Source organism: Nelumbo lutea, chromosome 3 (genome assembly GCF_056320005.1).
Source record: "Nelumbo lutea isolate HS-2025 chromosome 3, American lotus-T2T, whole genome shotgun sequence".
Taxonomy (NCBI): domain Eukaryota; kingdom Viridiplantae; phylum Streptophyta; class Magnoliopsida; order Proteales; family Nelumbonaceae; genus Nelumbo; species Nelumbo lutea.
The window spans coordinates 16,599,896-16,627,594 of NC_142686.1; the positions used below are offsets into that span (position 1 = coordinate 16,599,896).

A 27,699-nucleotide genomic window follows, 5' to 3' on the forward strand; every position below is an offset into this window, starting at 1 on the left:
TCACAATCTGTCACCCTTGCTAATGGTTCCACATCCTCAATTTGTGGTGTTGGTAATGTTGACCTAGATCCTGTATCCCTCTCCTCGGTTTTGTATGTTCCTAAATTGCCTTTTAATCTTATGTCTGTCAGTAAGCTGACCAAATCACTTAATTGCTACATTACCTTCTATCCTTCTGTGTGTGTTTTTCAGGATCTCAAGACAGGGATGAAGATTGGTGGAGGGCATGAAGTTGGTGGACTGTATTATCTTGATGGTGGTGGTGGTAGAACTTCAACAGCTCTCTAGTCATCCCTTTCTCCTCTCCAGTGGCACTGCCGATTTGGTCATCCGTCGCTAAAAGTCTTGAGTCTTTGGTTCCGTCCTTAAGTCAGCTTTTTGTTTTGGATTGTGAGTCGTGTCAGTTTGGGAAACACTATCGTGTTCCCTTTAGTTCTAGGGTTGATAACCGTGTGTCGAGTCCTTTTTCTTTAATTCATTCAGATGTTTGGGGTCCTTATAAAGTGATGTCATATAATAGATACATATATTTTGTCATTTTTGTAGATGATTTTTCAAGGATGACATGGCTCTATCTAATGAAAGAAAGAAGTGAATTGTTTACCATTTTTCAGAAATTTTATGCTGAGATTCGTAACCAATTTGGTACCCACATCAAAGTTTTCCGTTCTGATAATGGCCGCAAATATTTATCCTCATCATTTTAGGAATACCTGGACCAACACGGCATTATACATCAGACCTCATGTACCTACACCCCACAACAAAACGGGGTGGCTGAGAGAAAGAATCGCCATCTCCTGGAAACAACAAGATCCCTCATGCATCACATGCATGTTCCCAAACCCTTTTGGAGTGATGCAGTGCTTACCTCGTGCTTTCTGATTAATCGGATGCCCACGTTCATCCTTGATGGTCATTCTCCGTTTTAGGTCTTGTTTCCTGCTTTGTCTCCGTTTCCTCTTACGCCGAGGGTATTTGGGTGTGTCTGCTTCGTCCATAATCTGGGTCCCAGGAATGAGAAGTTCGATGCCCGTTCTCTTAAGTGCATCTTCCTTGGCTATTCTCGGACCCAGAAAGGGAATAGGTGTTACCATCCTAGTTCTCGACGGTCCTTTGTGTGTGCTGATGTAACCTTCTTTGAGTATACTTCGTTCTTTTTGGGGTTCGGTGATGCTCCTTCCTCCTCATCACCTCCTCCTCTTCCACTTCCCGTTGTCGATCCTCTTCCCTTGGTTCCAGCCGTGACCAAACCCTTGCCTCCGGTGCCACCACCTGTTGAACGCCCACCTATCCGTCATGTGTATACACATCGCCCACGCATACCAGCTACTACTCCTCCGGCTACATCTCCATCGACGGATCCGGCACCAGACCCACACTCAGCATCTGAGCTTGACCTTCCCATTGCTTTGTGGAAAGGTAAACGCACTTGCACCCTTCATCCTATTTCTAATTATGTTTCACTTACTCACCTTTCCGCTTCCCATTGCCAGTTTGTCACCTTGTTATCATCAATTGTTGTCCCTAAGGATGTCTAGGAAGCCCTTGCCACTCCAGGGTGGTGCCGAGCCATGGAAGAAGAACTCTCTGCCCTTCATCATAATCATACTTGGGACCTCACTGCTCTTCCTCTTGGGAAGCAAGTTGTTGGTTGTAAATGGGTTTATATGGTTAAGCATATGCCTGATGGTAGTGTTGAATGCCTGAAAGCATGATTGGTTGCAAAAGGGTACTCCCAAACCTATGGTATTGACTACACAAAGACCTTCTCACCGGTTGCTAAGATAGGGTCAGTTCGTGTTGTGATCTCTCTTGCAGCCATGTATGAGTGGCCACTATATCAGCTTGATATCAAGAATGCCTTTTTGCATGGTGACTTACTTGAGGAGGTCTACATGGAGCAACCTCCAGGGTTTGTTGCTCAGGGGGAGGATGGTAAGGTGTGCAGACTAAGGAAGGCTATATATGGGCTTAAACAGTCTCCTCGAGCATGGTTTGGTAGGTTCAGCGAAGTGGTAAAGAAGTTTGGTATGAAACAGTGCAAAGTTGACCATTCTGTATTTAGTCATGACTCTCCGGGAGGAAAAATACTATTGGTGGTGTATGTAGATGATATTGTTATTACTGGAAATGATAACATGGGTATTGACAGGCTGAAGACTTATCTGCAGGATCATTTTCAGACAAAGGATCTTTGGTAAGCTGAAATACTTTTTGGATAGAGGTAGCAAGATCCAAGTATGGTATTAACCTGTGCTAGAGAAAATATGTGCTTGATTTGCTAGAAGAAATAGGCTTGTTGGGTGCCAAACCAGCTGAAACACCCATGGACACAAATACCAAGCTAAGTAGTGATATGGGGGAAGTGTTTGAAGACCCTGGCAGATACCGCCGATTTGTGGGCAAATTGAACTACCTAACCATTACTAGACCATACATCTCATTTGCGGTTAGTGTGGTAAGCCAGTTCATGCAAAAACCTCCGATTCCTCATTGGAGTGCAGTTCTGAGAATTGTGAAATATTTAAAAGGGGCTCCGGGTTGCGGTCTGATATACAAGAGTGGCAGAAAACTTGAAATAGAAGGGTATTCTGATGCTGACTAGGCTGGTTCTATGTTTGATAGGCGGTCTACTACAGGCTATTGCACTTTCTTGAGAGGTAACCTGGTGACATGGAAAAGTAAGAAGCAGACGGTTGTGGCAAGAAGCAGTGCAGAATATAGGGTTATGGCGCACACCGCTTGTGAATTAGTGTGGCTAAGGAACCTTCTACAGGAAGTAGGGTACAACATCAACACTCCAATGAAGCTCTATTGTGATAATCAAGCTGCAGTTCATATTTCCTCTAATCCGGTGTTTCATGAATGAACCAAGCATATTGAAGTTGACTGCCACTTTGTGAGGGAGAAGGTGCTGAATGGAGAACTAGACACTACACATGTTAATACAGGAAATCAGTGGGCTGACTTATTTACAAAAGGCTTGAGTCGGGGAAGAGTGGACTATATATGTAACAATACTCACCAGCTTGAGGGGGAGTGTTAGCGTAGGGGTATTTCTATCTTTATACCTAGATTAATGTTTCTGATCTGTAATGTTGTGTTGGAACCTGTGCCCCTAACTTAATTAAGGGCACATATGTCTTTTCAATCAGTTTTAATAATATAAGTTTTGTCTGGCCGACTGGGAGAAGGTGAAGTTGAGACTTCCAGTTCGAACCAGAATTTCCCCTTCTCTCTTTCTCTTTTTCTTCCACCTTTTTACCTCTTTTTACCTAACCGATCTCAGACAGATAGAATTCTAAGGCAGGCCAAATCATAACAATCTTCAACAAAGTACATGGTAAGATATGTGCTTACAGGTTTTAGTCTAGCATAGATACCTAATCCAACTTTCAGTAATTTACATTTATGTACCCAAACTCCCCAAATTAGTTTGTCTCCAATATAACTATATAAGTGATTTCTGTTCACTTGCCATCCAGTGCATCTGGTTGGCTTTATCTTTTTAATAGTTTGTTTTCTTTGCTACACACTCTCTCTTGCATGACTAGTGAGTAAGAATGTTGTTTAGACAATAGAGGTATGAAATACCTTTTTTCTGTACTATTTTTACATGTCTCAGTTCAGTAGATCTCTGCTGTTGTGGAAAAAAAGTGTTTTTTTCTCCTCAATTGTTTGGTCTCTATTGAAAAGCTCAAGAAATTCATGGCTGTTGCTCATAGATGGAAATTGCAATCCATGGTTGAATTGGAGCTGTCCTGGGTGAGGATACTTCTCATATGGTAAAATGTTAATTGTCAGATGGTTGGTTTAGAATTACCACATTGACCTTTTACATGATAGAGGAAACCTCATTACACTTACCAATACAATAGAGAAATCTATCTGCCAGATATATATTGCTAATTACACTTAACATATGTAAAGTAGTTGATCAGATATGGTAGAATGTTGGGGATATTGTATAATGTTGTGTAAAATAGTAATGATTAAGCGTGGGAAGCAAGGTTTGACTGAGTAAGATCTTAATGTTGAGGGGTATGGCTAGGTACTAACAAAAGGCATGGGAAAAGATGTCATAATGGAATTAAATCTACTAATTTTAATTGATCCAACTAATAAAAATAAACACAAGGATTGAGTCAAATGGTCTAAACAGAAAGATGGGCGGCATTAGGTTTCAGACAAAAACATACATCATTGGGTTAAGGTGAAGTTTAACATTATGTAACTGGAAACTGCAAGTTTGTGTACTTATAATTGATACTTCATTTGGAGCACACATAGATGATCCCCTTTGCATAGAGCTATGTTGGCTGCTCCATGGAAGGCCATCCATGACATTCTCCCTTTGTCTCTTCCCCACATAAGGTATGATTTGGCTTTGGGTCAGAAAATCAGGTTCTGGGAGGATATTTGGGTTGGGTATTCCCCCCTTCCTGAGGTTTTCCCTTCCCTCTTTGCTCTTTCTAGTCTCAAGGGAAAACCTATCAGTGACTTTATCAGTTCATCCCCATCATTTTCTAACTTGAGTTGGAATCTGGGCCTTACTAGATATTTGAGAGAATCTGAAATCCCTGATGTCTTTGCTTTGATTAACTTTCTGAGTTCAGTGATTTTGGGGGATAGTGGTTTGGATTCTAGAGTTTGGGTTCTCAACCAGTCAGGGTCCTTTTCCTGCAAATTCTTTCTGAATTCCCATGTTGCTACCTCCTCCTCTCCTTTTTTCCCTGTCAAGGGGTTTTGGTATTATCCCAGCCCTCCTAAAGTTGGTGCTTTCTGTTGGGAAGTGTTCCATGGCTCCATTAACACTCGTGATCTGCTTCAGAAAAAAAAGACCAAAGTGGTGTTTGTCCCCAAACTGGTGCTCCTTATTAAGCTACACGGTGAGACTGCCTTTCATCTTTTAATTTCCTCTCCCTTTTCTAACTTCATTTGGGAGTGGTTTTCTTCTCTGTTTGGATGAAGCTGGACTCCTCCTGTTTTGGATGGATCCTTTAGTTCTCATACTTTCAGGTGCTCTAAAAGAAGAGGAAGAATCATGGGAAGGTGCACTAGAGCAGCAGTGGTCTGGACAATTTTGGAAGAAAGAAACCTAAGGATTTTTGATGACAAGGAAAGAAGCAAGGAAATTGTGATCGAAGTGGTAATCTAAGGGTGACACATCAGGTGAAAACATTAAAGTTGTTTGCTGACTTTAAGACAGAAGATTTTTTCTGATATTGGGGAACAATTACTAACACTGCTTCTAGAAAATCTAAAACAAATGAGGTCTGGTCCCCTCCTGCGGCTGGATGGAGGAAATTAAAATTTGATGGTAGCTGTATGGGAAATCCTGGCTCATTGGGTATTGGTGGGGTGATAAGGGAAGAGAATGGGAATATTTTATCCATGTACTCAGGTCCTATTCAGCACGGTGATGTGGTGAGATCAGAACTGAGGGCAGCAGTGTATGGTGTTGAAAAATCCAAAGAAATGGGGATTAACAGGTTGATTATTGAAGGGGACTCAAAGATTGTTGTAATATGGAAGCTAAGAAATGAACTCAGGTGCTTCAAGCAGAATCTAAAGACATGTTGATACAAGTTAGATGGGTTAGGAGATCAGCTAACAGTATGGCTGATGGACTAGCTAAACAAGGGATTCAAAAACAATCTATATACTGTGCTGGTTTGTAAATAGTGGTTTTTCTTTTGGGCTTCTCCTTCTGCCCACTACTTCTTGTTGTATATACTTTTTAAATTTAATCAATTAATAAATTCTGAGTTGCTGTATATATATATGTATATGTTTCTTCATTTTTGTTTTGCTACAATGTCAATTAGCGGAAATATGTGAAGAAATTTCTGGCCTTTTCTGGGTGGAGGTTACATACTCTATAATTCATGTTGCATATAATGTGAATAGATAAGCTAAGGTTTTTTCACATGAACAGTTCTTGATATGGATTTCAGAAGTAGCCAGTATGGTCTAATGTCCTAAACACTTAATTTTGCCAAAACAATGTCTACTTGTATCATACTTGGACACATTGAGACATGTATATAAGTAACTTGACTTGTATCCTTGCTTTGTTTAGTTGAATAGCTCATACCTATCATATGGTTTCTTTAGAATGTGTTTTGGTTTTCAATATTTTTTACTTGGCTATAAGATTTCCCTTACTTGATTTTGTTACTAATCCTAGAAAGGTAAAATTTCTGTGCTCCATAGATATATTGCAATTTCCTGGGTTTTCCTTTTCGCCTTTTTTTAACAAGTCATTATTGTGCTTAATTTAATAAGTCATTTTCATGGTTTTGTTTGTGATTCTCTATTAGAATATATAATTATGGGATTAATTATAGTTTAGTTAGATGCTTTGCATATTTAACATTAGGTATATGCAGTATAATTGTGACTTTTATGTACTTTCTTCTCACATAATTTTTATCTTGTATGCAGATTTTTGTCTTTTCAAAATTGAATCTGGGAAAATTTCTCGTGTTCGTGTGGTTTCTGAGATTGTTTTGAAGTAATGATCGTATCTGCTCTTTTAACTTCAGTGGGGATCAATCTTGGCCTTTGTATTCTTTTTTTCACACTATATTCTATACTGAGGAAGCAACCAGGTAATGTTAACGTTTATGCACCTCGTTTGGTAGCTGAAGGAAAATTTCAGCACAACAGTCATTTCCACTTGGAGAGGTTGTTGCCTTCTCCTGGTTGGGTACGAAGGGCATGGATGCTTTCCGAAGAGGAACTCTTGTCAAGTTCAGGCTTGGATGCTGTGGTCTTAATGCGTATTTTTGTATTCAGGTAAATTTTAACTTGCAGGTTGTGGCCTTCAGTTTGGTGAGGACTTGTTGGCTTGGATTAATAAACAAAATCATAGAGTGCACATATATGAACTGATGACACAGAAATGAGACATGCATATAGGAATATGCTTGGTCTTTCTTGAGAAGTATCTTTTTAGGCTGTCACTTAGCATGCAAGTTCTCTATAACATGCCTGGAAATTGGTGCACTGGAGATTCCATTTGCTGATTACACATTTTTTTTATTGCTGATTATATGCCTATCAACTGTTTAACAGCTCCAATTAGTATATAGTGAAGTCTAACATGTTGATGTATTTGAAATCATTTTGCACAAGAGCCACTGTGATAAGAGCATGCATCATTACATATTATTGGAGTAGGATGAGAAACGTGTTCAAATATCCTCTGGTTGTGGTGCTCCATAATCCATATTTGTGATGCCCAGAAATGGATACTGACACAGATATTAGTACAGGACATGGAGATACAACTCTCCATTTCCTAAAATCCTTATATAATGCTTTTATTGTTATTTCTCAAAACTTATTTAATTAAATTTCTAAATTATACATATTTTATATAGTATTATTTGTTAAAATATACCATTTTATATATTTCTTAAATTTTAGTGCTGTTGAATATATCTAGAAATGTTCATGCAGTATCCTGGTGTTGTATTGGGTATGTATTGTTTCCAACATCAGTACTCTAGTCATGTACAGGCAGCTAGGCATACAGGGTCTAACCTTGAAACCAACTAAGATAGGAGGTTACATAACCTGGTGTGGTGTAAAATATATATGAAGTTGTTGAAGGCAATTTTTTAATCCAAATAATATTAATAATTTAATAACCCAAATAAGTGGGCTGGCTAGTTTGCTAGCCAAATCATCAAAACTATAAAAAAGTATCCCGTATGGGAGTTCCTTCTCTTTAAGTGGGAGGGACAGGTGTCCTTCACCCAGGAGGAGGTAGTTACATAACTACCCTGTTAGAGTCGGCTGTACAAGGGTAGTACAGTCCTTTTATGTTTATTTATATATGTACTGCTCTGCTGATGTGGCTCTCACTTAAGTGAGGGCACAATGGTAATCCTTGTAATCTTAGAAGAGTATAAATAAAAGAAGGGCTAACTAGAGGTTTTGAGATTTTACTCGCTAGTTCGGCTGTGACTTTTCTCCTTCTTTTTCTTCTCTTTCTCCTTCTTCTCTCTCTCTTTTCCTTCTCTTTCTTCTGATCTGAACATATACGAACATCTAATCTGAGTTTTATCATGGTATCAGAGCCACGATAATCAGTTCAGATCAGTTGTCTCCTTTTCTCTCTGTTCTGTGCATTCCTCTCTAGGATTTTGCAGAATTCTCATTGATATTTAGTTTTCTAGAAAGGAAGAAAAGGACTGGTCGTTTTCTCCTTTTGGGGGTTTCCATGCCTCGAGTGCAGTTGTTGTGGTTTTGTGTGGTTGGTAGAAAACCCTCTACTCGCAATTCGAAGAGGGCTGGTTTTGTGATGGTGACAGTGCAGACTTTGTACCCTCTACTCGATAGGTACATGATCTTCAAACTAAGTTGTGATATGTAGCAAGTTTCTTTTATATGTTGCAGAACTGAAAATATTATTCGTGAGGTGTGTTGTGAGGGTTTCTAGTGCTGACAGTAAGCGACAACAGTGGTGCTGTTGCTAAAAGTGGTGAACAGTTGTGAATATTATTGCTGAAACAGTGGTGAATAGTTGTGAGTGCTTCTGCTGAAACCTGGTACTAGAAACCCTAATGGTGTTCAGTCATTCGTGTGGAGTTTGGTGATTTATTAGGGTAGTAGAGTAACATTTTAATGGTACAACCTCTCACTATTTTTTTGTGCAGTCATGGGAGACAACAGTGAATACAAATCAAGTGTGATGCCTTCTGATTAGCTGAATGTGCAGATGACCTCTATAAAACTGAATGGTGAGAATTATGTCCCTTGGGCTAAGTTTGTTGAAGTTTTCCTAAAAGCCAAAAAGAAAGTGAAACATGTGAGGGAAGATAAACCCTCAATTGATTCTCCGGGATATGATGAATGGGAGCAGGAGGATATTTAAATTATGACTTGGCTATGGAACAACATGGAATCCAAAATTAGTGTGAACTTCATGTTTTTAGATACAGTCAAGGAAGTCTGGGATCATGCAAAGAAACTATATTCTGGACAAGATAACACTAGTAGGGTTTACCAACTGTACCAAGAGTACTTCAATCTGCAACAAGGGAATCGGAGTCTTGAGGACTATTATGCCAGTATGAGAAATTTACGAAATGAGTTGAATGTTTATCATCCTCTTACACTTGATGTCAAAATTCAGAAATAACAAAGAGAGCAGTTGGATGTGACCAGATTTTTAGTAGGGCTGAATTCTGAGTATGAACCCGTAAGGGCACAGATATTAGGTGGATATGTTCTTCCCTCTCTTGAGGAAGTGTTTGCTCGTCTTTGGAGGATTTTAGTTGGACCCACAGAGACTTCCACTATGTCAGATAGGTCTGCATTTGCAGTTACGAGAGGGGGAGGTCGTGGTGGTAGAGGAGGTCAGCATGGTCGTGGTAGTGGTGGTGGACCCATGTATGGTCGTGGTGGTGGTGGAATGTATAATCATGGTGGTGGTCGTGTTGGAGGACGAGACCCAGGGGGAGCCCATGGTAGGGGACGTGGTAATACTCAGAGAAGGTGTACTCATTGTGGCATGGAGGGACATACTATCAACTTTTGCTACGATCTCCATGGTCCACCTTCAACCTGGGCGAATCATGCAGCTGTAAATGGTGGTAGATCAAGACAAGAATCTCAAGTCACTGATCAAATCCCCACTACATCTAAAGATACTTCTAGAAAGGAGATGGTGAGTGTTTCACGGGATGAGTATGAGCGGTTCATTTAGGGTACATCTCAACAGAACACAACTACCCTTGCACACACAGGTACGACTTGTCTAGCATCCACATCTTCCCGTTGGATTATAGATTCTGGAGCTTCCGATCATATGACTAGAACTCCAGGTGTGTTTTCATCCATTTCTCTGTCCTCCACTTCTCAATCTGTTACTCTTGCCAATGGCTCTACATCAGCCATATGTGGTCTTGGTAATGTTGACACTGACTCATTATCCCTCTCCTAAGTTTTATATGTTCCCAAGTTTCCCTTTAATCTGATGTCTAGTAGTAAATTGACTCATTCTCTTAATTTCTCAATAACTTTTTACCCTTCCTCTTGTGTGTTTCAGGATCTCAAGATGGGGATGAAGATTGGTGGAGGGCATGAATCCGGTGGATTGTATTATCTTAATGGAGGTGGTTCGGCAGCAACTCTTCAGTCATCTCTTTCCCCTCATTAGTGGCACTGCCGACTTGGTCATCTTTCTCTTAGAGCTTTTCAGTTACTTGTTCCGTCGTTGTGTCGTCTTTCTAATTTAAATTGTGAGTCGTGTCAGTTTGGGAAACATCATCGTGTCTCCTTTAGTCCTAGAGTTGATAATCGTACATCGAGTCCTTTTTCTTTAGTCCATTCAGACATCTGGGGTCCAAACAGAGTAGTGTCTTATAATGGTTACAAGTACTTTGTAATTTTTGTTGATGATTATTCAAGGATAACATGACTTTACCTTATGAAAGAAAAGAGTGAATTGTTTTCTATCTTCCAGAAATTTTATGCTGAAATTCACAATCAATTTGGTGTAAATGTTAAAAATCTTCGTTTTGATAATGGCCGCGAGTATTTTTCCATACACTTTCAAGAATATTTGGAACAACATGGCATTATCCATCAAACCTCATGTACCTACACCCCTCAACAAAATGGGGTGGCTAAAAGAAAAAACCGTCACCTTTTGGAAACTACCCGGTCCCTCTTACATCAGATGAATGTCCCCGAACCCTTTTGGAGTGATGCTGTACTCACATCTTGCTTTCTTATTAACCGCATGCGTCTATCCTTGAAGGTCAGTCCCCTTTCTCTATTCTATTTCCCACATTGTCTCCTTTTCCCCTTACTCGCAGAGTTTTTGGATGCATGTGTTTCGTTCATAATCTTGGGCCTAGAATGGACAAGTTAGATACTAGATCCACTAAGTGTGTTTTTCTTGGCTATTCCAGGACTCAAAAAGGGTATAAGTGTTATAACCCTCGTTCTCGTCGTTCTTTTTGAGCTTGTTCCTTTCTTCTCCAGGTCGGATACTTCTTATCCTCTGTTGCCATCACCCCCTCTTCCAGTTCCTGTTGAGGATCCCGTTCCTCTTGTTCCGGTCGTGACCTAGTCTTTGCCTCCAGTGCAGCTACCTAAGAGAGGACCACCTATCCGGTAAGTGTATACACATTGTCAGGCATTGGCTCCTCCCCTAGCTTCGTCACCGTCGACAAATCCGGCAGTTGATCCCACTCCAGCCCCAACTCCAAGTTCTGAACTTGATCTTCCTATTGCTTTGCGGAAAGGTAAACGCAGTTGCACTCTCCATCCCATTTCCAATTATGTTTCTGTATCTCACATTTTGGCTTCCCATCGACAGTTTGTTTCTATGTTATCCTCTGTCTTTGTTCCCAAGGATGTCCAGGCAGCCCTCAATTCTCCAAGGTGGCGCCAAGCAATGGAAGAAGAACTCTCGGCCATGATTCGTACTCATATGTGGGACCTCACTACTCTTCCTCCTGGTAAGCATGTGGTTAGCTGTAAGTGGGTGTACACAGTTAAATACTTACCTGATGGAAGTGTTGAACGGTTGAAAGCTCGGTTAGTTGCCAAAGGTTATTCACAATAGTATGGAATTGATTACACAGACACCTTCTCTTTGGTTGCCAAAATTGGGTCAGTTCATGTTCTGATTTCTCCTGCTGCTATGTTTGATTGGCCCTTGTTTCAACTTGACATCAAGAATGCCTTTTTACATGGTGATCTTCTTGAGGAGGTGTACATGGAGCAACCACCGGGGTTTGTTGCTCATGGGGAGGGTGAGAAGGTTTGTAGACTTAAGAAGGCTATTTATGGACTTAAACAATCTCCCCATGCATGGTTTGGGAGGTTTAGTAAAGTGGTGAAGAAGTTTGGAATGAAACAGTGTCAGGTTGACCATTCCATATTCAACTATGAATCAAATGCTAGGAAGATTCTCTTGGTGGTATATGTAGATGACATTGTTATCACAGGCAGTGACAGACCATGAATTTACAGGTTGAAGACTTACTTGCATGATCACTTCCAAACAAAGGATCTTGGCAAATTAAGATACTTCCTAGGGATAGAGGTTGCAAGGTCCAAGAGTGGTATTAATTTGTGCCAGAGGAAATATGTTCTTGATTTGCTAGAGGAAACAGGGTTGTTGGGTGCCAGACCAACTGGAACACCATGGAATTGAATGCTAGATTGGGTAGTGATATAGGTGAGGAGTTTAAGGATCCGGGAAGGTATAGAAGGCTGGTGGGTAAGCTTCATTACCTAACCATCACTCGACCTGATATCTCATTTGCGGTCAGTGTAGTGAGTCAATTTATGCAGAATTCAAGAATCCCACACTGGGAGGTTGTCCTAAGGATTGCGAGGTATTTGAAGGGTGCTCCAAGTCGTGGTTTGTTGTATAAGAGTGGAGGAAGTCTTGAGATAGAGGGATACACAAATGCTGATTGGGCCGGGTCCATATCTGACAGAAGGTCCACTACAGGGTATTGCACTTTTCTTGGTGGGAACTTAGTGACATGGAAGAGTAAGAAGCAGACAGTGGTAGCAAGAAGCAGTGCATAGGCTGGATATAGGGCTACGGCTCACACAACATGCGAACTGTTGAAGCATCTACTAGAGGAGATGGGATACTCGATTGACACTCCTATGAAGCTATACTGTGATAACCAAGCTGTAGTTCATATCTCCTCTAGTCCAATGTTTCATGAAAGGACGAAACACAGAAGTGGGTTGCCACTTTGTACGTGAGAAGGTGCTTAGTGGAGTGATAAGTACAGCATATGTGAACATAGGAAATCAATGGGCAGACCTGTTTACCAAAGGGTTGAATCGGGGAAGAGTGGACTACATATGTAACAAGATGGGACTATATGACGTATACTCACCAGCTTGAGGGGGAGTATTAGAGTCGGCTGTAGAAGGGTAGTACCGTCCTTTTATGTTTAGTTATATATGTACTGCTCTGCTGATGTGGCTCTCACTTAAGTGAGGGCACGATGGTAATCCTTGTATATCTTAGAAGAGTATAAATAAAAGAAGGGTCGACTAGAGGTTTTGAGATTTTACTTGCTAGTTCGGCTGTGACTTTTCTCCTTCTCCTTCTCTCTCTTTTCCTTCTCTTTCTTCTGATCTGAACATATATGAACATCTAATCTGAGTTTTATCATACCCCACTCCCTAGGCCTGTCAATGATACCCGTAAACCCGCAACCCGATCTGATAATCTCAGATTTGGATGAGGTAAATGTCATATCAGATTGGATTTGGATGGCAGAAGTAGAATCCGGTTAAAAATCGGATCAAACTCGGATTCACCCCCATCTGATAAAAAATCGAGTCTGATATATTTATAAATATAAATATATTTTATATATTTTATATTATATACTTTTATACATTAATGGAATAGATAAAATTTCTTAGGGGTGAATGAGGAAATCTGTTCCTCAAACCCCCAGTCGGCCAGCCCTAAAATCCTAAACCCTCACTTGACACTTGAACAGTCGACATTTTCTTCTCACTTCTCTTCTCTTGCTGTCGCCTAACTCACCTTGCCATTTGTCAAGTTGCTGCTGTTCTCTCCTCTCTCAACTCTCACTCTCTGCAACAACCAAGTCGACGTCGCTGTTCTTTTCTCGCTGTCATTATTCTTTTCTTGCTTAGGTTTTCTTCTTGACCATAGAGCTCTCATGTACCGTTTTCTTCTTGACCATAGGTTTTCATTTGTTCTGAATATATTATAGATTATTTCAAAATGTTTGAAATAAAAATTTAAATTTTATAGATTACAGAATTGTTTCAAAACTTTTTGAGTAAAAATTACTGATTATAGATTTTGTTTTAATGATATTACATTCAGCAATTATGACCATTCAACCAAAGAACTGAAACCGGTCAACCAGTGGTACCGGTTTGGTTTTGGTTCAGAGAAATGTAAAAACTAGTAGGACTGGTTCGGTTTCAGAAAAGTGCTCATGTTGGGTGGAGCTCCATTAATGGTCTCTGGTCACACAAATGTTCCTCTAGATATGCACAAGGGAGCTATCTCCCACTTCATATTTGACTCCTTTTATGAAAGAGGTGTTAGAGTTTTTCAATATCTCTCCCAAAAACACAATAATACATTGTACTCACCATGGGTTTCCAATCCAAGTCTCTAGAACCATATTTTGTAAAACTAAGTTGCTTCCAAGGTGAGTTCAGTTGTTCATCAAATCTGTCCTACCATTTTCCTAAAAAAAACATGTTCACTTTCTGCAAGTGCCTCAATCCCAATCCACCATCTACAAAAGGGGAACTGTGGTTTTTTATTCTACCAAATGATATTTGAATTAGTCCTTCCAGCATTTGCAAGGAAGTATAGTTGAAGTTTCTCCATATGGTGGGAAACTTTTGACTGGAATGAGAAAAAAGAATGAGGAAAGATTGACCAAAGCTCTCTTGTAATGGTGAAGTTACTTCCTTTGAATATGTATCTCATTTCCACATTTCCAGTTTGGCTTCCTTTCTATAAGGTCCCATATAGTTTCTGATAAATACACCTTGCACCAGGAACAGTAAGAACGCCCAAGTATTTGGATGGAAGTTTCCCAACATCACAACCCAGTGCAGCCATTAGTGTTGCTTATTTCTCCTATAACCTATATCTCGTTTTTGAGGAGATTTATGTGGGTGTGAAATTGTTTCAAATCATCAAAATATACAACATGAATATAAAAACTGATCTTGTGAATCACCAGAAAAAAAATAGTCTGTTGTCATTGAATTGTAATGAAAATTTTGGACAAGATGTCCCACTCCAAATCCATCAGTGAAACCAAACGACTGTCTGCACCCTTGGTGGTCATCCTGCTAAAAGTCTCTATAATGCATGAAGAGGAGGGGGAATCCTTGTCTGAGACCTTGAGCTTCTGAAATAAACATGAGACATTCCCTAAATAAGAGCAGTGAAATTGGTGTCTCAATGCACATTCTGAAGGGGACATAGATGATATGACACTCCAATGGCACAATGCTATTATCCATTGAAAACTTAGTTATTTACCTTTTAGATTCAAGGTATGCAATTTATTTACTGAGTGTCTTGATGTAGGGATGGTCCTTGATCTCCTGAAAACAAAACTCTGCCACACGGAATCCAATAACACATCAGGAATATCTCCCGTACATGTATGTTAAATTCATGGGGAGATGTTCCCAATGTGCATCTGGATGCCTGTTCTTTCAGAGTGTGCACAGAGTTTTTTCCTTCATGGGATCCGGGGTCATAATTTGCCACCAGTTCTATGTTTCAGGAATTAGGACACCATTGAATGAATCCTAACTAAAGCATTCGCTATGTGGGCTAATATGGATTAGGGATTTAACTCATGTCCAATCTAGGGGGTTCCTTATCTGATGGATGTCTGGCTTTAAAGTTCTTCCATGTGGCAAAAAAAAAAAAAGGCTGAGGTGTCTACAGAGTTCCAGTTGACCTGATCAGGAACCATATTCATATCTAAGAATAAATTATGAAAATAATGAGCTTTGTCTCTAGAAGTATCCCTATAATATTCAGTTCTGGCATCAATATTATATCATCTTGACATGGGTATGGTACGCATGTTCAGGTATGCAGTATCATAGGTTCATATGGAAAAGCATATCTAGTTAGAAGTTGAAAAATCTTTTTTTTTTTTCTGTGTTCAAATGAGTCAGAAGCCTACAACATGGGTAAGGTAGAGGTATCATCAACCCAGGGCAGCATTGAGATACATCTAACATTTTGTAATTGTTATCTGCTTTCTGGGTATGTTGATATGGTATTTAGATGTCTTGGAGGTCCCATACATGAAGTTAGAAATTAATCTGGATTAGAAGAAATTTTGTTTGACATTTTAATCTTTTGTAGAAATTTTCTCTTAATTGCAATATTAACACGTGTACTGGAATTCCATTTTTGATATTATACCGTTTAAACATCAACCTAGTATCAGGTAAAAAAAATATTTAACCTACTAATATGATTTTAATGTCTTATTTCTTTTCCAGAATTATATGGTATTTTTTCTGTTCTAAAAGAGATGATTTGGTACTATGAGATTCATATTTATTCTTTGTAGTTTAAGAGTATTTTCCTTCGCTGGGATCGTTGGAATATTCATTCTTCTTCCGGTGAACTATGTGGGGAATCAACTAGATTTTTCTGATTTGCCAAATAAATCTTTGGACATATTCAGCATTTCAAATGTAAATAATGGCTCAAAAAGGTGATTAACTTAAACCGATTCCTTTCCTGATGGTGTAGCCCTGCACTTATTAGTAGACATGCTTAATTCTTGGATCTGATTCCTTTCATTTATCTTAATGGACATGCTTATGTAATATTTAATATGCTCTTGTCCAAGCTATTTCCAACTCTTTCTACCTATAAAGTGTTTTTGTACTAGAAACTATGAAGGTGAAAAGAAGCTTATAATAAGTTATCGTGTATATGATGTTAATGCTGGAAGTTGTCAAATATAGAAATTTTCACATTTTTTATGTTTTATATTTTAGACAGTAGGATTATTTTGGTCATTTTATGTTGTTTGTGGGATCCATTCCAAGGAGACCAAATCAGCCCCCCACAAAACTGCCCCCACAACGTTCCACAACACATCCCCGCATGTATTAGGAATATCTCCCGATGATGACATCTTCATTCTAGGTATTATCACCGGGAGATGTTCCCAATACACGGTGGGGATGTACTGTGGGACGTTGTGGGGGGCTGATTTGAACTCCATTCTAAGAGTTTGATTTACCTAGTCATGGTTTGTTGTGTTTGTTTATTTATTTTTTTTTATGAACGAGTAAAGAATTTTATTAATCAGAAGATTAAGGAGTTACAAGCAACCCAAGGAGAGGCACGAGATGTGACCTCTCCTTTAAGATTGATCACAGCTTCTCGAACTAGGACATAAATTACAAAGTAGCGCAATACCGAGAAGCCCCTTGTTTAGAAGTAAATCAGCCAAAGCATTTGCTGATCTGCCCACCCATGGAATACTAACTGTCATATTGCTTGTTAGCCATTTAACTTTGATTTCAATCAGGAGTGAAGTAGAGAAGAGAGGAGAAGAAGAAGAAGAAGAAGAAGAAGAAGAGAGAAGAGAAGAAAAGATTGGAGACCAAAAAAAGTATGGCTAGCAGCGCCAGTCTTTGTATTTATATGTTAGGGTGACAATATAAAAAAATAAAACATGATAAGACAAAAGTGCCCTTGCAGCACATAACTAAGATTACATCACTCCCCCTCAAGTTGGGGCATAGATATTAATCATCCCCAATTTGTCACAAAGATTATAGTGCCGCATGGAGTTTAATCCTTTGGTAAGGATGTCTGCAAGTTGTTCCTCAGAGCTGATGTAGGGAGTGCAAACTTCTTATTTTTCCAATTTTTCCCTGATGAAGTGTTTGTCAATCTCTATATGTTTAGTTCTATCATGGAGAACAGGATTGGTTGCAATGCTGATGCCAGCTTTATTGTCACAATAGAGTGACATAGGGTTATTGAGAGGAAAGCCCAATTCACCCAAGAGATTCTTATCCATAGAAGTATGCCACACCATAAGACATGGCCTTGTATTCAGCTTCTGCACTTGATCTGGCCACCACACTTTGTTTCTTTCTCATCCAAGTAACAAGATTTCCCCCAACAAAGGCACAATAGCCATTAGTGGATTTTCTGTCATCCACAGAATCAGCCCAATTTGCATCAGTGTAAACCTTAACTCTCATATGCCTATGTTTTCCAAATAGGAGCCCTGTCCCAAGGAATTTCTTCAAATATCTAAGAATTCTATATGCTGCTTCTAAGTGTATGGCCCTGGGAGCATGTATAAACTGACTAAAGACTCCCACTGCATACACAATGTTAGGTCTTTCATAGATAGGTAGAGAAGTTTGCCCACCAATCTTTAATACTGCTTTGTGTCTACAATGGGCTCATCACTGCAATCCCTAAACCTGTGGTTTACATCTATAGGAGTGACAGTAGGTTTTGCTCCAAGCTTCCCTGTATCTTTCAAGAGATCTAGAATATATTTCCTCTAGGAGATGAAGATACCTTGACTAGAGCGGGCAACTTCAATTCCAAGGAAATAACATAAAGGCCCTAAACCCTTCCTTTCAAGCTAAGTGGCCAAGAATCTCTTCAATCTTTGTATCTCTGAGTCCCAATCACCGGTGATAATAATGTCATCAACATACACAATTAAAGCTTCCATTCTTCCTTGTTCTCTCTTCATAGTGTGTGATCAAACTGGCACTGCTTAAAGCCCATATGTTGAACTGCCTTGTGGAACCTATTGAACCAGGCCCTTGGAGACTGTTTTAAGTCATACAAAGATTTCTTCAGTCTGTAGACTTTATGCTCATTTCCCTTAGCACAAAAACCTGGAGGTTGGGTCATATACACTTCTTCTAAGTTACCATTCAAAAAGGCATTTTTAATGTCCAATTGATGAAGCTCCCAATCTAGATTTGCTGCTAAAGAAAGGAGAACTCGAATAGAATTCATTTTTGCTACAGGTGCAAAGGTTTCCGCATAATCAACTCCATAAACCTGTGAAAAACCTTTTGCAACTAGCCGGGCCTTGTACCTCTCCTCTATGCCATCTGCCTTATGTTTCACAAAGAATACCCATTTGCACCCCATAGGTTCCTTTCCCTCAGGAAGATCTACCAACTCCCAAGTGCCATTTTTGTGAAGGGCATTGATCTCCTCCATTGCATCTGTCCACTCAGGAACAAGTAAAGCTTCTATAACACTCTTAGGAAGGGAAACACTGTCAATAGCAGAGAGGAAAGCATGGAAAGAGGGTGAAACATTCTCATAGGATAAGGAATGAGCCATTGGGTGGTGTGTGGTGCATGATTTGACACCCTTCCCCTTAGCAATAGGAAGATCCAGATCACAATTAGAAGCATCAATATCAATGGGTTCAAGAATATTAACTAGAACAATAGTACTTGGATGCGGTGATGGATTCAACTCGTGAGAGTTCGATGGCATAGGTTGCACAACTTTAAGACGTTCTGTGTCTATTGAACCTTGTTGACTCCGGCCTTGACTTTTGTACCGTTGTTTACGAAAGATTGAAATGAAGGAGGGTTAGGAGGAGAAGGCAACAAAACCTGTCTCTATTTCTCATCACTTGGACTCTCCCCCTGAGGAGAAGCAGGAAAGAAAGGCACATCTTCAAAGAAAGAAACATCCATGGATACAAAGTACTTTTTGGAAATGGGGTCAAATCAACAATAAGCCTTTTGGGAAAGGGGGTAGCCAAGGAAAACACAAACAATGGCTTTGGGATCTAGCTTACCACGGATAGGAGACAAATCATGGACATAACACTTACACCCAAAGATACACATAGGGATAGGAAACAATGGAGCTGTAGGGAAGATGAGCTGATGAGGGGACTTGTACTCCAAGAGGTGAGATGGCATCCAATTGATAAGATAAGCCGTAGTCTTAACAACATCCACTCAAAACCTTTTGGGAACATTCATGTGTATCAACAACCCTAGAGAAACCTCTAGAAGATGACGATTCTTTCTCTCTGCAATCCCATTCTGTTGAGGGGTTCTAGCACAAGAGCTACGATGAAGAGAGCCACAATTTCAAAAAATTATGTGAGGTCACCATGAAAAAAATACCCTTTCATTGTCTAATTGGAAAATTTGAATCTCTGTCTAAAATTGTGTGTATACCATACGTTGGAAGGCTTTCACAAGTTTAGGAACTTATTTTCGAGAATGCATAGGGTACACCCACGTATATCGAAAGAAGTCATCAATGAAAGATATGAAGTATTTGTATCCATTCTCTGTTGGAATATTTACAGGTTCCCAAACATCAGAATACATAATGGAAAAAGAAACATCTGATTTTTTATTACGTAAAGGAAATGAAGTTCTACAATGCTTGCTTAGCTGACGCACTTGACATTGAAAATCATTAACTGACATAGACTTGAACAATTCTAGAAATAAGTACTTCAAAGACTCAAAGGACATATGACCCAAACGATTGTGCCACAAAGTAACCTGATTCTTATTTGACTGACTCAAAGGCCATGAGGTTGCAAGACCAACTTTATTCTCCAGCACATAGAGACCATTCACCATGTTCCCTTTACCAATCGTCCTCCCAGAGGCCAAATCTTGAAAGACACAAGATTGAGGAAAAAAATGTTATTGAGCAGTTCAAAGAGTGTAATGATGCTAATAGATAGCAAATTAATAGGCAGATTTGGAACATGTAAAACATTTGATAGAGGTAAGCCAAATGGTAAAGATATAGATCCTCGACTAGCAATGGAGGAGAAGGATCTATCAGCTAACCTCACTTTATCTTTTCCAAAAAGAAGGTGTATGATTGGAAAAAGGTTGACTTACCAGTCATGTGATTGGAAGCACCAGAATCAATAACCCATGGAGATTTGGAAGTATCAATAGAACGTGGAAAGCAGAAGCTAAGTTACCTGAGGAAGAAGCAAAAGAGGTTGAAAGAGTGGGTCCAGAATTTGCTTGTGTGAGAGCCCTACCATATTGCTCCAAATGGTCATGAAAGGCATTGATAATATTTTCCTTAAGATCAGAACTAGGGGGCAATCTTGAGAGCTTACAATAGTTCTACTCTACGACTCATGAGAGGCCAAGTTAGCCAAGGTGAACTTCTTCTGATTTGGTTTCTTGTTTTGTTCTTGTTCTGATTTCTTATTTAGGTTGTTTCGGCTGTTGCTACAGTAGTCCGAACAGGAAGAGGAGAAGAAGAAGAAGAAGAAGAAGAAGAGAAGAAGAAGGGTCTGTCGAAAATCTGATGGTTAACCCATCCAGTCGACCCCCTTAATCTATATTAGATTCTAATAATGTTTACAAAGACAGAAATGCCCTTACTTAAGTGTGGGGCAGAGTAAATCTAATAACACTGCCACATAAGCAAGTTACTTAATAAACAGAAGAAGACTAAACTACCCCTATTCGGCACATCTTAACACTCCCCCTCAAGCTGGAGAATATATGTCATATAATCCCAGCTTGTTACATAGATAGTTCACTTTCCCTGAGCTTAGAGCTTTTGTAAACAAATCTGCCCACTGGTCATTGGAGCCCACATGTTCTGTATTTATCTCTCTGGCAAGAACCTTCTCTCTCACAAAGTGGCAATCAACCTCTATGTGCTTTGTACTCTCATGAAAGATAGGTTTATCCATGTGAAACCCAATTTCTTGTAGGAGATTCCTCAGCCACACTAATTCATAGGTAGTGTGAGCCATGGCCCTATATTTGGCTTCAGCACTGCTTCTGGCTACAACCGTCTGCTTTTTACTCTTCCATGTCACAAGATTTCCTGTATTAGATCTTCTGTCACTCACTGAGCCTGCCCAGTCTGCATCTGTATACCCAACTACTTCAAGTTTTCCTCCTGGTTTATACAATAGCCCACGGCCTGGAGCTCCTTTCAGATACCTCACAATTCTAAGGACTGCATCCCAGTGAGGTATACGAGGGTTCTGCATGAATTGGCTCACCACACTGACTGCAAAGGAGATGTCGGGTCTCGTGATAGTCAGATAATTCAGCTTTCCCACTAGTCGTCTATACCTTCCAGGATCTTCAAATACTTCTCCTGTATCACTACTCAACTTAACATTTGGTTCCATAGGGGTCTCAGCCGGTTTTGCACCTAACAGTCCTGTTTCTTCCAATAGATCAAGAACATATTTTCTTTGGCACAGATTCACACCTTGTTTTGACCTGGCAACCTCTATTCCCAAGAAATACTTTAATGTTCCAAGGTCCTTTGTTTGAAAATGATTTTGCAGAAATACCTTTAGTTTGCCAATCCCCAATTTATCACTACCAGTGATGACAATATCATCCACATAGACCACTAATAAAATCTTCCCAGCTTCTGAGTCATAACTGAACACTGAGTGATCAACTTGGCATTGCTTCATTCCAAAACTCTTCACCACTTCGCTGAACTTCCCAAACCAAGCACGTGGAGATTGCTTCAACCCATAAATTGCTTTCTTCAGCCTGCACACCTTACCACCCTCCCCCTGAGCAACAAACCCAGGTGGTTGCTCCATATATACCTCCTTCACTAGATCACCATGGAGGAAGGCATTCTTTATGTCAAGTTGAAGGAGGGGCCAATCATACATAACTGCCAAGGAAATTAGGACACGAACGGAACCAATTTTAGCCACCGGAGAGAATGTTTCCATGTAGTCCACACCATACACCTGTGAGTAACCTTTAGCAACAAGTCTGGCCTTCAGACACTCCACACTACCATCTGGCAAGTATTTCACAGTATACACCCATATACAGCCCACAGCATGCTTCCCAGGTGGGAGAGTAGCAAGTTCCCACGTTTGAGTATGTTGAAGAGCAGAAAGTTCCTCCTCCATTGCCTGCCGCCATCCAGGTGAACTAAGAGCTTCTTGAACATTGTTATGTAGGGAAATAGAAGACAAAAGTGAAACAAACTAGTGATGTGAGGCAGAAAGACAGGATAATGAAACAAAATTGGAAATGGGATGGAGTGTAGAACTACGTTTACCTTTCCGTAAGGCAATGGGTAGGTCAAGATCTGAAGGTTCAGCAATAGGAGCCATGAGAGGATCTGCAGATGAGGTAGAAGCAGGAGGAGGAGCCGGTGTCGTTCGACGTGTATACACTTGTCAGATCGGTGGTCGTTCAGTGGTGACCTGCACTGGATGAGGAGATGAGTCTACTCCAACAACAACCTCTGGAACTGAATCATTGACAGGGAGAGGAAGAGGAGGTAAGGGTGAGGACAAGGGTGCTTCATGACTGGAGAAGAAGGGGACAGACTCAAAAAAGGTGACATCAGGGCAGACATAGCACTTTCGGGCCATGGGATTATAACACTTGTACCCTTTTTGAGTCCGAGAGTAGCCAAGGAAGACACATTTAATTGAGCGTGCATTTAGCTTGTCTATTCCAGGACTCAGATTATGAACAAAGCACACACGACCAAAGACACGAGGAGTTAATGGAAACGGAGATAAAGTGGGAAACAAGATGGAGAAGGGGGACCGACCATGAAGAATAAAAGAGGGCATCCGATTAATGAGAAAACATGCAGTGAGTACATCATCACTCCAAAACCGTTTAGCAACATGCATGTGGTGAAGCATAGACCGAGCAGTTTCAAGAAGATGACGATTCTTCCGTTTAGCCACCCCATTTTGTTGAGGGGTGAAAGCACACGAGGTCTGATGAATAATACCATGCTGTTCTAAATACTGTTGAAATGCAGTAAGAAAGTATTCACGACCATTATCTGAACGGAGAACTTTGATTGGAACACCAAATTGTGTGCGTATTTTAGCATGAAATTTTTGAAAAATGGAAAATAATTCACTTCTTTCTTTCATTAAGTAAATCCATGTCATTCTTGAACAATCATCAATAAAGGAGACAAAATACTTGTACCCATTATAAGACTCTATTTTGATTGGACTCCAAACATCTGAATGAACCAAAGAAAAAGGACTCAACATACAACTCTCAACTCTTGGACTGAAGGACACACGACGGTGTTTACCAAACTGACATGACTCACATTGTAAAACTGACAACTGACTCAATGATGGAACCAACATCTTGAGAACCTTGAGAGATGGATGTCCTAGTTGGCAATGCCATTGTAGAGGAGTAAGGGAAGACTGAAGTGCAATTGAAGATCCACCGCCGTCAAGGTAATACAATCCACCTGCTTCATGCCCCCCACCAATCTTCTTCCCCGTCTTGAGATCCTGAAAAACACAAGTGGAAGGAAAGAAGGTAATAGAACAGTTAAGAGCTTTGGTTATTTTACTAATAGACATAAGATTGAATGGAAACTTAGGTACGTATAAAACAGATGATAAGGGGACAGAAGCCAAGTCAACATTACCAACACCACAAATGGGAGATGAGGACCCATTGGCAAATGTAACAGTTTGTGATGTGGAGGTTTCAGAAAGAGAAGAGAACACACCTGGAGTCCCGGTCATATGATCTGAGGCTCCAGAGTCAATAATCCAGGAAGGAGTTTTAGATGACATGCAAGCGATGCCTGATTGGGCATATGTGGCAGTGGTATGCTGTGAAGTAGCTTGAAGGAACCGTTCATACTCATCACGTGGAACACTCACCATCTCCCTCCCAGAAGTAGATGTAGATGTGGGAGGTGTTAGGTCTGCCAGTTTACTGTCACTAATAGCAATCTCGCCTGCTACAACATAATTAGCCCATTTAGAGGGAGGGCCATGTAGGTCATAATAGAAATTCACTGTGTGTCCATCCCTACCACAATGAGTACACTTCCTTGTAGAGTTATTTTTTCCTCTGCCACGGCCTCCCCCTGAGTCACGACCACCCCGACCAATCATGGAATTGCCACGACCCCCTCTGGAATGACCTCCCCCTCTTGTACTATGTCCACCACCTCTAGCTGTCACAAGTGCTGATCTATCATACTGTGTGGGGTTCTCTGTCTGGCCCAAAGAGATTCTACGAAGTCTTGAGAATACTTCCTCAAGTGTAGGAAGAGTAGAGCCCCCAATATTTGAGCTCTAACTGGTTCATATTCCGACTTCAGCCCCACTAAAAATCTTGTAACATCTAGCTGCTCCCTTTGCTGTTGCTGAACTTGAATATCTGGAGTAAGGGGATGATAGACATTGAGTTCATTCCTTATATTCTTCATGTAGGCATAGTACTCTTCTAGTGTTTTGGTTCCTTGTTGTAAATCAAAGTACTCCTGATGCAACTGATATACTCTTGTTGTGTTATCTTGTCTAGAATATAGTTTCTTAGCATGCTCCCATATATCCTTAGCCGTATCAAGGAACATGAAGTTGGCACTGATTTTGGGTTCCATACTATTCCATAGCCAAGTCATGATTTGAGCATCTTCTTGTTCCCAATCATCAAACCCTGGAGAGTCAACCGGTGGCTTCTCATCTCTAACATGCTTTACTTTCTTCTTTGCCTTGAGGAAAACTTCCACTGATTTAGCCCATGGAACATAGTTCTCCCCATTTAGCTTAATTGAGGTCATTTGTACCCCTAGGTAGTCGGAGGAAATTACTACACTAGGTTTCTGATCGTTGTAGCCATCTCCTATTGCTGCCATTGTACTCTTTCACAGTTGTCTCTAACTTTACTTCTCAGCTACAAGCTGATTGATGTTGTTCACAGTTTGATATTTCAGCACCTATTGCAGCCTCTAAACACCACTGCTGATTTCACACACTTGTTCATATTCACACTACTGCTGACTTCACACACGTCCCACATAAGCATCAGTTTACCATTCACTAATCACAAGTAGAGGCCCTCTTACAACCACTCAAGCACCACAACACAGCCAAATCTGCTGCACCCAGTTCAGACTTGTTTAACACAATTAAGAGGGCATTACACAACCACAAGGAGTTCGGCAAGGTCACTGCATTCTACCTTACACCACTCGGCCACTTACAGCAGCCTTAACACCATTCAACAACTTACAGCAGCCCTACACCATTCGGCTACTGCACCCACACACCATTCAATAACTTACAACAGCCCTACACCATTCGGCTACTGCACACACAGCCCTTCCTAGGGCAACAATGAACCTAGTTCTCTAGGTTCTACTCAGTACAACAGCTTCTTGTAGGGTTTCTGCCCAGAAATATAAGTAACACTAGAAGAAGAGAGAACCGACCTTCCTTTGAGAATATCAATCAACCATTCACTGCTAAAGTCACTTTCCTTGTTGAAGAAGGTTATGCGCAGCAGAGAGACAAGCTGTAATGTTTCTGACCTAGGGCAAAACCAGTTCTCTCCATCGACTGACCAGAAACGAAGGTGAAGAGTCACGAACAATGCTGAGGTGCTTTACCAACTGACTTAGGTCAGGAGCATGGCTCTGATACCATGTTTCGACTATTGCTACAGTAGTCCGAACAGGAAGAGAAGAAGAAGAAGAAGAAGAAGAAGAAGAAGAAGAAGAAGAAGAAGAAGAAGAAGAAGAGAAGAAGAAGAAGGGTCTGTCGAAAATCTGATGGTTAACCCATCCAGTCGACCCCCTTAATCTATATTAGATTCTAATAATGTTTACAAAGACAGAAATGCCCTTAAGTGTGGGGCAGAGTAACTCTAATAACACTGCCACATAAGCAAGTTACTTAATAAACAGAAGAAGACTAAACTACCCCTATTCGGCACATCTTAACATAGGTCTTGTGCCCACTTCGGTTTTCCATGCAGTTCCCAACATGTCTCCCGTGTGTGTTGGGATTTCTGACAATGAGTGCACCATAGTTTATCCTTATCATCAACCCTTTTTTGGCCATCTCCCTTTCTTGCTGAATTGGTATTACCTCTTATGACTAAAGCAATGGTCTCCCCCTTGGGGGGATTCATGGCAGATTTTCTACTTTCCTCGGATTGAACCAGTGCATACACCTCTTGGATAGACGGGAGATCCTTGCTGCCCAAAATTTGAGCTCGAATGGCTTCATACATGGGATTGATCCCTGACAAAAAGGCAAACACCCGCTGCTGTGACACTAATTGTTTGTAGGCTTTGGCATCCTTTTCACTCTCCCAATCAATGTTCTGATAGTAATCTAACTCTTCCCAGATAGATGTGAGGGCAGAATGATAGGTGGATAAGTCCCCTTGTTTACATGTTTCAGACTTGGCTTGCAATTGATAGATTCTAGCATAGTGTCTCTGCTTGGAGTAAGTTGATATTGCTTGTTCCCATATTTCCTTGGCTGTCTCAGTCCACTAAAATTCTGCTTAGCTGATGATAGCATAGTAGTAAAAAGCCATGACATAATCATGCAGTTTTCCTGGTCCCACTTATCATATTCAGCAGTACCAGTCTTAGGTTCCTTCACTTTTCCATTGGTATACCCTGCCTTACCCTGGGCTGTGATGTACAGCCACATCTCCTTAGACCATGTCAAATAATTTCTGCCATCTAAGGGAGTAATGGTCGTTGGAAAGATCAGAGTCAGGACTGTTCAATCCTCCTTGGTTGAAAGAAGTTCCAGAGGTTGCAAAGTCTTCAGAGGCCACAACAAAGGCTGCTAGAAGAAGTTTCAGACCTACAACCCTTCTCTCGCAGTCCACACACTCACAAACACACAACCCTCTGTTAGACAGTCTTGTATGCCCTTAGCTTCAATCGGATTTGATGTACTTTTGTTATTCAGTGGAAATAAATTAAAGTGCATGTTTGATTCATGTTGTTTGGTATAATTCTGTGTAAGACCCTAAAACTGGACAGTTATAGAAACTTGTGTTAGTTTTAAATGTTCACAGCCATTGGATAAGTCTGGGGAGATTTATCCTGCCAAGGCTGATACTGGTGTGCCACCAAGTGTTGGGATGGCTTGTTTCGGCCATCAGGGTAAGACCCAAGGCACATGCAGTATGGGATTGTTTGAACCCTTGAACCAGACCAGATTTCCAGTATTGCCTTAGACCTTGGAGACAGATGGGCAAAACTGGAAAGTTACACTTGACCCCTAGACTCGATTATGACACATCACTAGGTGTCGGATCGGGCTGTCTTTGATGTGTCAAATCAGTGAGATCCTTAGTGGGGGTCAAAACCTGGACATGTTGGGGCAGTCTGAG

The 27,699-nt window shown here is 40.5% G+C and overlaps 1 protein-coding gene across 2 annotated transcripts in view; it reads left to right on the top strand.

Moving 5' to 3' along the window:
• LOC148863217 (hyperosmolality-gated Ca2+ permeable channel 2.3-like) overlaps positions 1-27,699 on the top strand; it is a 108,115-nt gene that overhangs the window by 13,942 nt on the left and 66,474 nt on the right. The window contains exons 2-4 of one of the 2 annotated variants that reach the window (XM_088974168.1): positions 6,451-6,520; positions 6,651-6,804; positions 16,110-16,256. In XM_088974168.1, the coding sequence (XP_088830294.1) occupies positions 6,731-6,804; positions 16,110-16,256 (221 nt within the window). In that variant the 5' untranslated portion in view covers positions 6,451-6,520; positions 6,651-6,730. Of the gene's footprint in view, positions 1-6,450; positions 6,805-16,109; positions 16,257-27,699 lie in introns of both variants that reach the window. The other variant, XM_088974167.1, reaches the window with a different exon arrangement.